General features: G+C 42.2%; 1 protein-coding gene across 3 annotated transcripts in view; it reads left to right on the top strand.

The window, feature by feature from the left end:
- mapk8ip1a (mitogen-activated protein kinase 8 interacting protein 1a) overlaps nucleotides 1-14642 on the top strand; it is a 28820-nt gene that overhangs the window by 6545 nt on the left and 7633 nt on the right. Inside the window, exons 2-5 of one of the 3 annotated variants that reach the window (XM_034878358.1) lie at nucleotides 2627-2702; nucleotides 4932-5486; nucleotides 8612-9196; nucleotides 10445-10702. In XM_034878358.1, coding sequence (XP_034734249.1) covers nucleotides 2627-2702; nucleotides 4932-5486; nucleotides 8612-9196; nucleotides 10445-10702 — 1474 coding nt within the window. Of the gene's footprint in view, nucleotides 1-2626; nucleotides 2703-4913; nucleotides 5487-8611; nucleotides 9197-10444; nucleotides 10703-14642 lie in introns of all 3 variants that reach the window. The other 2 variants (XM_034878356.1, XM_034878355.1) reach the window with 2 other exon arrangements.

Below are 14642 nucleotides of genomic sequence, written 5' to 3'. Positions count from 1 at the left end.
TGCATACTTCCCAGTTGCCGGAGGGTTTTTTAGCAAGTTCACCACTCGGGATGCTGTTGAACTTCCGAGGGCAGACACAACATAGTAGTACTTTGTTGTATCCGCGGTGATCTCCCGCAACGCAAACTGTGCTTCTGTCTGGGCAAACCATGCAGATGCCGATGATTCCCAGAATTCGGGGAGTTTGAGGGTGACAGCGTTTGCGGTCATGATCGTGACGTGTCCCTGGATCCGTCCAGCAGACTAAAGTCGGGGTCACCAGTGTGGAAATTGCGGTAAGATGCAAGAGACAATTTCTCACTTTGAGCACACCAAAAGCGTGGCTCTTTTATTCAACAGGAGAAAACCAAAGCCTACAGAAAAAGGCGCTACGCTTAATGCCAACGTCATAACGTCCCACGTCATCACGCCCTCACAACATTTAAAGGGGCCGTGTTCCCTGAACCGTTATTAACTGTGGTGACTCAAAGGCAGTGAACTACATGTGTAATTAAATGTGTGTGGAACAACACTTATCAACAAGGTGAATTATGTATGTCACAGTCACTACAAATGTATGTTTATCTATGTATATCTGTTTCTCTGTTTGTGTGAGTGTGTGTGTGTGTGTGTGTGCATGTATTCACTAGGGACCTTTTACTATTTGAAGCAAATTCCATGGCAATCTATCCAATCATTGTTAAAATATTTCAATTTTAACCAAAAATGTCAACTTCATGGTTAAGCATGAGTAAAAGACAGGGTGTCAGTCTGGACCAAGCGGCAATTTCTGGGCTGACTAAGGTAGCCCATATAAATCAAATGGTATGTAGCCAATCAGAAGTGCCTTAAATCTGCATTCTATGGTTCTTGATTGCATATAAGTCTTTTAGAAAATGACCCTACTTCTCATTTAAAATGATTACCTCAGTAAACAATTACTGTTTATTTTAATTCATTTATTTATTTTATTTGTAAAGACATTAATCAACATTTCTGTCAGCCTGTGTAATTTCTTCAGCCATTCGGTGGGGGACTTGCTGGTGTGTTTAGGGTCATTGTCCGACTGCAGAACCGGAGTTCGTTTCAGCTTGAGTACACAAACAGATGGTTGGACATTCTCCTTCAGGATCTCTTGGTAGACAGCAGAATTTGTGGATAATGGCTCTCACTGTGGTTCGCAGGATTCCCAAAGCTTTGGAAATGGCTTTATAACCCTTTCCAGACTGACTTTACTTTCTTTCTCAATTGTTCCTGAATTTCTTTGGGTCTCGGCATGATGTGTAGCTTTTAAGGATCTTCTGGTGGACCTTACTGTGTCAAGCAGCTCCTATTTAAGTGAGGCCTTGATTGTGAACAGGTGTGGCAATAATCAAGCCTGGGTGTGGCTAGAGAAATTGAACTCAGGTGTGGACAACCACAGTTATAGTATGTTTTAACAAGGGGGGCAATCAGTTTTTCACACAGGGCCATGATGATTAGGATTTTTTTTCACCTTTAATAATAAACACCTTCATTTACAAATTGCATTTTGTGTTTACTTGTGTTGTCCTTGACTATTGTTTAAATTGGTTTGATGTTCCGAAACACTTAAGTGTGACAAACATGCAAAGGAACAGGAAATGAGGAAGGGGGCAAACACTTTTTCACACCACTGTATATCATTCTAATCCTTTATTAGTTTTAATGTAAGAGCTTCCTATATCATTGTGCCTCATTATCAACGATCTACCTGTCTCAGCTTATATAATTGAGGAGGCCACTCATTCATACTGCTTCATTGGCATATGTTGATTCCTCAGTCATTTGTATACTATTTCCTTTCCTTCAAGTTCCCTCAACTGCATTCTTACATAGTCTCATCAGAACATTGCCATCAGCACATGTTTTTGCTCTAATGTCAGTCTATACTTTGTAATTTCCCCACAGAGGATCAATAAACCGTATAAATTATTAAATTATAAAGAAAGATGTCATCAGAGTGAGGGATGTGCTCAACACATCAAACTATACTTTGATTGTCCCTCTCTATCAAGCTCCCTCCCAAACACACACACACACACGCTCTCTCTGAGTAACCGTAGCAACAGAATGGGGTGTGCAACCGTGACTGTCTTAAGAGAACGTGTGCAACAGGGAAAGCAAATGCACGATGGGATGTCAGTAAGTAGTGAGTCACTGTTCTATGACATTCCCATGACGTCAAAGCTGAACCGTTGCATACTTCCTGGTAAAGAAAGATATTAGATGGACGGATGGTTAGATAGATTGATAATATAGAATACAAGACAAATGCAGCAAAAACAGGAACAGAAACATAGAAAACGCCATAGTGAATGTAATAGGTAGTGATATTAATAGACTCTTTGTCAACAATCATAGTAAAATACTACAATGATATTATTTTTAGTATTAATTAGTTTTGCAGTAATGTTTCCATTATTTTGTGACTCTATATAAAAATCTTTATTATTGTGGTGGAACATCAGTTTAGATACTGAGACAATCTGACTTGGATGACAAATGATGAAAAGCAAATCCCTTATCCTCCATGTGTATCAGTTTTGCTAGTGTGTGTGTGTATTATTAACCCATTCGTGTTGGTTTTTGTTTTTAAATGCTGCTCTGTTTCATTACTTTTTTCCAGGACTCCATCAACAACAACTCTTTAGGCAAGAAGGACAGCTGGAAGGACTCCCGCTCCTCCTCCCCACATATTACAGGTACTAGTGCAGTGCCCATTTACCCATAAAACAAGTAATAACATAAAATATGATGCCTGGTTATTCACTCGTCTTCCACTGCCAATACTAACATTCCCAGTTAGAGAAAAAGACGAAAATAAAACGGGCTTTCTGGTGTTACAAAGAAATCTGTGACCCGTCACAATGTGTTACTGTAGCGCCGTCTACCTGCCGCTAATCATTCTGTAACTTTGCGGGCAAAATTGGTCTCGTTTTCTGTTACAGGTCATTTAAGATTAGTGTATGAAAAATGACTGATTTCACTAAAGATTTAACACCTGACATAATGTTAGGTTAGTGTCAGGATCCCACAGTCTTTCCGTTCGTCTTGCTAATTCCTTACGTCTGTATCCACTTTCGTCTTCATAAAAGCTCAGTTTTTCAGGTTGGCATCTTAGAAAAACTTAGACCATCATGGGTTTTTTATCCTGTTGGTAGTGAATATCACCAGACAAAGGCAAAATTGAATAGGAGTCACCTTCACGTAATACAAGTCAATGGAGAGCGAAGAGTTGTTTTCCACTCCTGTGGGCATGAGTTATAAAGTATGACGCAAGGCGCTGTTTCTATGTACCGTATAAAACTAAATAACAACTCTAATGCTCTGCAGACTGTGGAGAGGTCACAGAGGGGTAAGTAGATTTAGGCTTAGCCTCCCTCCCCTACCTAGCACTACTCACTTTTCGCACAGGCATTTCTTCAGAGGCCCTTCAGGAAAAAACTACTACATACTCTTTAGGCACATCCAACAGCATTATACGTACATACCGTTATTTGCACAACTTTGACAGCACTACATTCAACCGGCCAACTTGTGCATGTTTCCACAGCATTACGCTAACACTAGTCTACTGTCTATCCGGAACGTTCCACTTCTGCTTCAGAGCTCTGTGTGTTTGAGTCTATCCATAAACTGTAAACATCACAGCACGGTAACTTCCAACTAAATTAGTTTTTCTCACCTAAACGTTTTGTTGATGGCGTCAATGTATTAGATTTGGCTTTAATTTCTCCAAAAAGTTGGCCTACACCTTTCACAACTTTCCTCACTTAGAGATGGTTGCTAGGTGATAGCAACATGATGGTCAGACCCCGCACGTAGCTGCCCGTTCTATTTGTTTCAGAACGTTTTACCTGAGTTCTAGCACAATGAAATAAAGCAACTTATGATTTTGTTGTTGAAGCCCCGGAAAATGATCTGACGCTGCCTCTTCTTAAGAAACAGGGATTTAAATTTCTTAGTAGTGGAATGGAACTCAGTACATTCATTCAAGAACTTCAGTTAAGTACAGTTTTGAGGTACTTGTACTTTACTTTTGTGTTTCCTTTTTGTTGTACTTTCTACTTCTTTACTGCATTACAATGTGGAGGTCAATATTGTAACATAAACTGCACTACATTTACTTGAAAGCTGTAATTACATTACTTTGCAGATTTTGATAATTAAAACATAATATAAATCAACTCATAATTTATGATGTATTATGATAGTTTAGACTACCCAGCAATATTAAAAAGTAATTAAAGGTAGCCTCACCTTTACCAGCTGCAACATACAGTGATGTGATGACAGTGCCAGAGTGACAACAGATCCTCAAGAATGTAGTGAAAATATTGTTGAAATATGAATTATTGAACTATTCTTCACTAGCAAGGACCACACCCCAACAATGTGTTAGTTAAATATTTTAATGAACATTATGAATATGAAGATAGATGAATAGCTGTGGATGTCATCTGATGGCTGGTCTGGGAGGATGTAGGATGACCAGGTGGAGGAGACTCATAGTGGGGGTTCCGTCCCGGGAGCAGTTTTTTCGCCCAAATAGTTTACAGACCCCCCCAGATGGTACCGAGATGAGACATGAGAGGTTGAACAGGAAGGGCTGTGGGTGAAGATGGATGGGTGAAGAGGGAAAGGGAGGGTGGGTCAAGCAATCAGAGACAAAAGGCTGGCTGCGCAGCACGGTTTACAGTATGTAGGTATGTCTGGTGATTAGAGGTGTGGTTTAGGCGCGGCCCTGATCCCGAACCTAAGTTCCTCAGCTCCTGTAACTCTTATTTATCCAGGATAAACTGCTTACTGTAGGCTACTTTGATAATCCCTCTGTATACATGTGGTTACCTAATTCATAATCTGCTGTTTTTTTGTTGTTTGTTTTTGTGTGTGTGTGTGTGTGTGTGTGTGAGGGGATATAGCAGCAGCAGATATCCAGCCAAAAGCAGAGGACAAAGTTCGGCCCAACACGCGCCGCCCGGCACCAAAACCACCCACAGCCAATGGAACAAACAGCAGAGCCAACACTCAGGCTGCTGCCACCACGGCAGATACACGCGCTCGAGTGCGGGAAAGACAAGTGTCAGGGGCCACGCACACGCAGTCCACAAGCACACCAAGGACACCAAGGAGTCAAAGGAGAGGAGGAGGAAGAGGAGCGCCGGCGATGAGAGAGAGGAGCCTGGGGGACATCAAAGGAAAGGATGGAGTGACGGTAGGGAAGGAAGAGAGAAGAGGAGGAAGACTGTGTGAGGAGTCCAAGGGCAAGGAAAAGGAGAAAAATACACATCAAAGGCCGAGAGTAACAAATGGACTGAAAAGCCGTGGGGCCGATGGGAAAGGGAAAGTAGGTGCCAAAGGGCTTAACAAAGGAGGGACTTTCAAGCCAAATAACATACTGTCCAACCAGGAAGTTTATCTGCCAGCTATGGTGGTCCCACGCACGCCTGTAGCACCTAGAAACCAGGACAAGACCCAAGACCAAGGTAATGAATCCAGAGGGAGCGGTGTCTTTGTCATTTTTTTTCTTCACACCCTGTATTTATTTTTTGCCATCTTCCATTGTGAGATTTAGAATTTATGAAGGAGAGATCAAAAAAGTCATAAGATAGCATTCATACACCTTTATTATCACCATGACAACCACATTAAAGTAAAATGTGTAGCTAATAATATAAAGCCCCACTCCCCACCCCAACGTTTTCTGGCATAATCTAAGTTACAACTTAGTTAACTGTAGTTCTCATAAATCCATCGGCGTTTAAAATTCCAACAAAAAAGAAAGCAGAAGGAAATGGAAATCATAATACTCATTAATGGTAGTTTTTATTATAAAACAACTATAAAGAGTGCAAACCTCAGAGTTGGTTACAGATTAGTTATCTAAGTGTACCCGAATATGAAAGGGTCATGGGTTCAACAAAATCTTACTGTTGGTAATACCAATGTGTACAGTAAATGCAAATATGTATGTGAAAAGTTTTTCCTTATGATGAAATAATTAAAGCCAATTTAGGTTATTCCTCATGGGATTGCCAATTTGAAAAGTTATTACATAACCTAATAAACTAATCTGTCATTTGGGTTTAAACCTGCATTAGCCCTAATTTTGGCAGCAGAACATGCTGAAAACTTAACCCATGTGTTGTCATCCCAACCATTTGTATTTCTGGGTCAAACTTTTGTTGGAAAGTTTTTGTCACTTTTTGTCACCTGATGTTTTTGAGCTTCTACAATGATTTTGTCAGTTTTTGTTTTTTTTGGGGGGGGGTTGTTATTATTTTGCCAGCATATTAAAAACTTTTTCTGGCATTTTTGGCACTTTTTCAAATTCTTCTTACCTTTTTTTTTCTTTTTTCTGTGATGCCATAACAATAAATAAAACCCAAATACAGTACGAGTAGTAAATTGATCATTTATTTTACATTTTGGTTGAAAGAAACCCAATTTTCTGATAAAGAAACGTTTTGAAAATGGGTCAAATTTGACCCAAAGACAACAGGAGGGTTAACAATGACATATTATTGTCTTGTAAAGTTGTAATTGGGAGTGTTTTAGCAAAATATGTAAACATACACATCCTGACACGGAATGATGACAGAGTGCAGTTATGTACGGTGGTTGACCGAACACACTACAATGGCCCAAAACACTTCTATTGGAGGAAATGTGCTGCTTATACTGAAACGGTCAAACACCCCAAGCCCCTAAAACACATGCCACAGCAAAACACTGCAATTACAGAAATGGTGCAAAGTAACAGAGTATGCAAGTGCGAGTTTCTCTCTCCTTAACTTCAGCAGTGTTGCTGTTTCTATTCGCCTACTGCATTAATGGGGTTTGACTTTATAACTCATATACATTAATGTAACCTTCAACACTGTAGTCTATTCACTTTTTGCTTTGATGTCTTTGCTGCTGCTGCACATAGTATATAGCCATAATCTATTGCTGACCTCATTTATAAAAACCTGTTATGCAAGAAAAGGTTGCGTGCAGCAGAGGGAAATTTGCGGTTGCAACATTCCTCGCAAAAATCGGGATTTAGAAAGAATTGTATGCTTAAATGTGTGCCTAGTTTTCCGCAATCTTTTGACCATACGTGTGATGGTGCGTAACTCTCCCAAGGCTTGGTAGACTGCGTTTTAGTGACCTCAGATGGTAACACAATAAATCACATGGATATTTCCTGCATTCAAAAACACCTGTGCCACTTAATTACCATGATGAAGCCAGTATGACTCTGATCCACTACCAGTTTACTGAACTTAATTAACCGATTGGGACAATAACTAAATAGCCCTAGAATTCCCGAAGGCCTGTGTATTGCAACCAGTCAACAGCATGGCAGATTTGGCATTGCTCGAAGATCTAGCAAGAGTATCTCAATCTCACAATCACTGAATCAGGTTTTGTCTGAATTTTTCCGTTTCCTGATTGGTCATCAAGGGCTCCTTTACAAGGCTGGGATATTCATTGATTGATTGATTGGCTCATGCACGACCGCATAAGGTAACGCACGTATTTATAAATAGAAGAGTCTGCACAGGTGGGTGCCGCATGGGGTTATAAATCAGAATGTTGTTTTGGCATCCAAAATATTTCAGAATAGAATCTACGCAGAGTTTTATAAATGAACCCCCAGGGCTGTAGTCGAGTCCACCTTTGTCGAGTCCGAGACAGGTCCAAGAGCAGGACTAGTCGAGGTCGAGTCAAGACCAAGTCCAAAAGGGTTCAAGTCCAAGTCAAGACCAAATACAAAAAAGTTGCAACCAATACCGAGACAGAAAAAAAGATTCCTCTTTAACACCTCTAACTTACCTGTTTATAATTTATGTAATGTGAGAAACAGTATATCGTCTATTTCAAAATGATAATTTTGCTTTATTATTTGTAATAATCAAAAAGCTAGTGCAGAGTAACACACTATAGAATAAAAATAGGCCATATTATTTACTTTATTATAAAATGGAAATGTTCCCTGTCTTGTACTTATGACTTGTCCTGAAGAATTCATAGTGACAGTGATTGATACCTGATAATTGTGGTAGCCTACTGTATATGATGCAGCCAGGTGTATACCATGCAACCAATCTCGATGCCCATTCTAGATGGATTTTGAATTAAACTGATACCTGTTTTCTGAATGAGCGTGCTTCATTAAAGGTTTTGTTTTGAAGGAAGAAGGTACTCAAGAACAAAAGCATAAAATGCTGTACTTGGTTGAGACCATCTAGAGTATTTGGGGAGTCCAATGGTCAAGTCCGAGACAAGTCAGCGTCCAAATACCGTTGAGTCCAACAAGAATCCGAGACAGCAGAAAAGCTTCTTGAGTTCAGACATACTTACCAAAGGTTGACCGTATCAGCTTAATGTTAGGGCTGTCCTTACCAAAAACAATAACTATAACAACAACGATGTGAGTATCCAAACTGATGAACGATAAGTGGCACCAAGCATGTAAGTAAAATACACTAATACAGCGTATTTTACATTTGTGAAGTGGGTCAAATTTTTTTTGGGCTGTGTTCTATTCCCAAAACAGTTTGCAAGCAGTTCAAAAAATGTACTCTTGTTATATCTAACCAGTGTCCATAATTTGTGTTCTTAGGCCAAAACCATGACAGGACCCAAGACAACCCCCCTATCCTCTCGCGGTCCAGCAGCGAGGGGGGGTCAAACAGAATGTCACTGAGCTCAGACACCGAGGGCCCCCCACCAGGGCCCCTGCATCCCTCTCTATCCCACCGAACCAACCCTGACATCAGAGAAGAAGAGGGGGAGGGAACTCCGACCCCCTCTGTGAACGTCCAGAACGGTCCAACCCTCTGCCTTGCAGGTAATGAAAAAACAGAGATGGACTCTACTAAGTCAAAGGTCCATGCAGGGGGAGAAAAAGGTGACAATAACACTGAGGTGGATAGCACCGACTATGTCACTCAGAGAGATTGTGTGGCGGCTCAGACTGTACCAAAGAGTGAAGCTACAGCAGGGTTAAATTATGACTCTGTTAAGTATACTCTGGTGGTCGATGAACACTCTCAATTGGAGTTGGTCAGCCTCAAGGACTGCTTGCACGGTTACAACGAGCACAATGATGACAGCGATGCAGAGACGGTCTATCAGTCAGCCAATGAGGAGGAAGACCCAGAGTATGAGGAGGAGAGAAAGAGGAGAGAGGAAGCAAAGAAGCAAGGTAATCATACAGATTCCTTTTTAACATGGCTGAGCTCACTTCTGTCACAAAGCAGTATCATGAGTTGGTACAACAGTGGCCAAACTCATGGGGTAAGTTCATTAAATGTAGATGGTTTATCCATTTTGAAGCACAAATGTTCTAAGCCGGTATTGGAGTACTAAGAGGGACTACCTGGTCCTGCAGTCCAATGTGAACTCTCAGCCCTAGAGGATGTTCACACTAGGAGGTGCTGGATGAAAGAATCATAAAAGATCTCAATCATCTGTGGAGCTCTCAACCACTGCCTCATCACCTGTATTTATTGACATGCTTTCATTTAAGGCAAAAAGACAAATATATTTGACTGTGTTATTGCATGGCTAATAGAGCCTTCTTACTCACAGTTTGGTCCACTTTAAGCTCCCAGCAAAAAAGTTCCTTAGCCATCAGAGAAAAAAGCGCCAAAAACTTTGCAAAAGCAACAAAAACATTGGAAAAGCAGCAAAAACACCAACAACCTGTGACAAAAATGAAAGAAAAACATCAGAAAAGTGGTTAAAAACAGTGACAAAAAATGTTGTGAAGGTAAAACAAAAGCATTGAAAAGCATTGAAAAAGCACCAAAATTGTCTGTGCACTGCTGTATACCTGCTGGTAGAGCTGAACAACATTAGGTGACTGTGGTATCAAACATCCCTAATCACAGGTCAATTTTTAAGAAAATATAAATAGTGGCAATCCTAGTCTTTGATAACCACAGAATGTTATTGTTGATAGGTAAAGTCACCTAAATTAGCTTAGTTGTTATTCTATTGCTTAATTTAAGTTCACACTTCCAATACATCCAGCCATAAACGTTTTTTTTTTAATGTATGTTGAGCTATGTGTCATCTGCATATTAGTCTTGCTTTTCTTTAAACCAATCATAATCGTCATGGGCGGTGCTAAGCACCTGGGTGAATCCAGAGAAATCCGGCAGAATTTACACATGGCAACGGAGCAATCCCAGGAGTGGCTCGTAGTGAATATAGACCATCTGCATATCAACAGAAACACATAAAATGTATCATGTTATTAAGTTGGAACATAAAAAAAGAAAAGAGGGCCTTGTGGAACACCACTGAACAGATGGAGCACACTCTTTGTACTAGGTAATTGTGAAAATACAATATTGTCTGAAGTTTTTATTAAACCTGTTTGCACAGTTCCTTTGCTTTTGTTTCTTGCGGCTAATAGTTTAACCTTTCCTTGTGTTTCTGCTCAAAGAGAGGCGGAAAGAGGAGGAAAAGAGAAGAAAGGAGGAGGATGAGAAGAAGAAGAGGAGGGAAGAGGATGTAAAGAGGAGGAGAGAGGAGGAGGTGAAGAGGAGGAGGGAAGTTGTGGCAAGGGTCTGCAAGCAGTCCAAGGTAACATCAACCACAACTTCCGAGGAAGAGGAGTCTAACGGAGGAAGGGCCAGAGCTTCCAGAAGTAAAAAGTTCCTCAACCTGTTTTCCAACAACAGCAGTCATTACAGCGCAACTGGTTTGTATATTGTTAATTGCATATTGTATGTTGTTAAGTTTAAATCAGAAATGATTTACTAATTGGGCCCATATGAGTTCAAGCGCTAACAATAACTAATTTAAGTTGCTTTCTGTCAAATTTCTCTTCTGTCATTTTATTGTACAGATGGTATGGAGGAAATATGATCTAAGATTATCCGTATATGCATTGATATACCAAAATTGACAGGTCTACTGCATAAATACATATAATTATATAGTCTTGACAAGGAATATATATATATATATATATATAGATTGGAAGTTAACTATATTCATCACCTCTACATAGGCCTGCATGATTAATCATTAGAACATTGCAATCTCTATTCACACTGTTCACAATTAAATTTTTAAATTCCTTAATTTTTTTATGTCTTTAATTCTCATTTAATTTTACGAGCCATCCATCCATCTTCGACCGCTTATCCGGTATCGGGTCGCGGGGGCAGCATCTCCAGTAGGGGACCCCAAACTTCCCTTTCCCGAGCCACATGAACCAGCTCCGACTGGAAGATCCCGAGGCGTTCCCAGGACCGGTTGGAGATCAAATCTCTCCACCTTGTCCTGGGTCTTCCCCGATGTCTCCTCCCAGCTGGCCGTGCCTGGAACACCTCCCTAGGGAGGCGCCCAGGATGCATCCTTACCAGATGCCCAAACCACCTCAACTGACTCCTTTCGACGCGAAGGAGCAGCGGCTCCACTCCGGGCTCCTCTCGGATGACTGTGCTTCTCACCCTATCTCTAAGGGAGACGCCAGCCACCCTCCTGAGGAAACCCATTTCGGCCGCTTGTACCCTGGATCTCGTTCTTTCGGTCATGACCCAGCCTTCATGGCCATAGGTGAGATTAGGAACGAAAATTGCCCGGTAGATCAAGAGCTTTGCCGTCTGGCTCAGCTCCCTTTTCATCACAACGGTGCAATAAACAGAATGTAATACCTTACCGATTCTCAGACCAATCTCACACTCCATGGTCCCCTCACTCGCAAACAAGACCCCAAGGTACTTAAACACCTTCACTTGGGGTAAGGACTCACTCCCTATCGGAAGAAAGCACTCCATCGGTTTCCTGCTGAGAACCATGGTCTCAGATTTAGAGGTGCTTATCCTCATCCCAGCTGCTTCAAACTCAGCTGCGAACCTATCCAGTGAGTGCTGAAGGTCACCAACCGATGATGCCATCAGGACCACATCATCTGCAAAAAGCAGCGATGAAATCCTGAGACCACCAAACTGCAACCCCTCCCCGCCCCGACTTCGCCTCGATATCCTAGATTGGTGACAAAGCGCAGCCCTGGCGGAGGCCAACCCTCACCTGGAACGAGTCCAACTTACTGCCGAGAACCCGGACACAGCTCTCGCTTTGGTCATACAGAGATTGGATGGCCCTAAGAAGGGACCCCCTCACTCCATACTCCCGCAGCACCTCCCACAGTTTCTCCCGGGGGACCCGGTCATACGCCTTCTCCACATCCCCAAAACACATGTAGACTGGTTGGGCATACTCCCAGGCTCCCTCCAAGATCTTTGCAAGAGTAAAGATCTGATCCGTTGTTCAACGACCAGGACGGAATCCGCATTGTTCCTCTTCAATCCGAGGTTTGACTATCGGCCAAACCCTCCTTTCCAGCACCTTGGAGTAGACTTTATCAGGGAGGCTGAGAAGTGTGATACCCCTGTAATTGGCACACACCCTCTGGTCCCCCTTTTTGTATAGGGGAACCACCACCCCAGTCTGACACTCCTTAGGCACTGTCCCTGACGACAATCCCCCATCATCCTGATGATGGGAGATTTTACGAACCAACTTCATCCAAAAATCTACTGCTTTCTCTTGTGAGTTTTAAACATAGGCTGTATAAAATAGGTTATAAAGCACTCCCAATTGCTGCAATACTCCCCCTTCTCGTCATTGAAGCCTTTATGTTTACAGTCTTGTGGTGATGTGATATAGGTGCATAAAAAAATCTATTTTTGGTGCTGCCAATTTTTTTGTTTTGTCGTGATTCATCGGTGCAATAAATATTACAGTTTATGAGAAATATATCATGGCAGAGAATCGTGATATCAGTTCTAAACAAAAAAATTGTTATTCATATTTTACCCCGAATCGTGCAGGCCTACCTCTACAGTTGTTGTATCTTCGCTAAGTGAGTACATTGAAGCTTCCGTTGTCAGTGTCACATATTTGAGGTCTTAAAGGGTAACTACCCTTTTTTACACCTTGACCCTATTTTCGTTTCAAAGTCACTGATTCAATTTTAACTACATTTTATTTATAGTATCAGTTCATAACAAGATTTATCTCAAGATACTTTACAGATAGAGTAGGTCTAGAACAGACTGTATAAATAAAAAGACTCAACAATTCTAGTAATTCCCCCCAGAGCAATGCACGCATTCTCTTCTCTGGGTATCCAGATCCCCTCGGCTGATCTCCATTGGGAACCGCTTACCTTCTCTGTGAAAACACCCTTCAGGATTTTTCAGAGTTGAACAAGTAGTTTTGGGCATTGTTTGTAGACCCCATAAGTTCTTGGGACCAGGAGCAGAACTTGATCTTGCTGCAATTACTGCGTCTTTCACCTCTTTCAAGGTGGGCCCAGAGATGTTGAACTGAGCTGCTGGTTTTGGAGGTTCGATGAGTTTCTCGCAGGGGCTGAGGTCTTGCTCCCTTGCAGAGTCACTGAAAGAAATACTGAGGTGGTGGTTATCTTCTCCACAGAGCACATGAGGTTGCTGCTGTTCTTCTGCCCCAGGAGTCTCTTAGTGAAGCCAAAGGGGTTGGAGATGAATGCCCTACGCTTGCAGAATCGCTCCTTGCCCTTCTTTCGGTGCCACGCAGCTCGCGTGTGGTAAGGCTCCCCTTTAAAATCTCTGTTCAGTTCAGTCGGAGCAGTTTTCTCCTCCTCCTTTGCTGACTTGTACTAATGTTTCAGAGATTGTAGATATGTTTCTCAGCTGGCAGATTTTTACCTCTTGCCGGTTTGGTCTTGATGTAATAGTTGTGCCTCACTTTTCTGTGATGCCAAACCGCTTTGCACCTATGCACATTGTGAGGGTGCACATGGAATGCAGTTTCTGATCTACAGTCTCTTTGCATGTTGACCACAGGATCTTATTGAGGTCCTCATCAAACTGATGCCAATCCTTCTTGCTAGTGGCAGGCCACTTCACCCAACGCTGTTCTGGCTTTGTGCTTTGCTTTTTTTGTTGGCTTTCAGAGGCTGGTGCTGCTAAGAGGTTCTGGACGGTGTGGTGTGGCTCTGGCTTCTCCTCCATTTGACCAGGTTCTGCGACTGGCACTCCAGAGACTGATGTACTGGCTACTGCCCCTGTGCGTTGGTGCATTTGCCCACCCTTACGGCAAGCCATCTATGTCTGATGGATTTTCAGATCTGCCGGATTTTTGCAAACCATGCCGCAGATGTAGTACATATCGTGCTTGTTGTCGGTTGTCTGCTTGCTTGGGTCATAGCCTGAAAGTCTGTCCAATTGGGATTCTCAGTCTCCCCCCTCTTGGGAGATATACAGCAACTTGGGATATACTCCAGTGTGCCACCTCTTTGGCACAGTTGGCCTAGTGGAGAGTCTACCAAGCCCAAACAGTGTAGGTTGGATGGGCTAGGTAGAAGGCTGTACACCAAACTGATGAGGCAGTGGTTGAGAGCTCCACAGATGATTAAGATCTTTTATGATTCTTTCATCCAGCACCTCCTAGTGTGAACATCCTCTAGGGCTGAGAGTTCACATTGGACTGCAGGACCAGGTAGTCCCTCTTAGTCTTCATTTACTTTTCTACGTTTACACCTTGCATTGACTTACAAGCCCCTAAACCGTGTGGGGCGGCTGTGGCTCAGTGGTAGAGCGGTTGCCTGCCAATTGGAAGGTTGGTGGTTCGATCCCTTGGCCCTGCAG

Source organism: Etheostoma cragini, chromosome 8 (assembly GCF_013103735.1).
Source record: "Etheostoma cragini isolate CJK2018 chromosome 8, CSU_Ecrag_1.0, whole genome shotgun sequence".
NCBI classification, from domain to species: Eukaryota; Metazoa; Chordata; class Actinopteri; order Perciformes; family Percidae; genus Etheostoma; species Etheostoma cragini.
The sequence above is the reverse complement of the archived record's forward strand: the minus strand, read 5'-3'. Positions and strand labels throughout refer to the sequence as shown.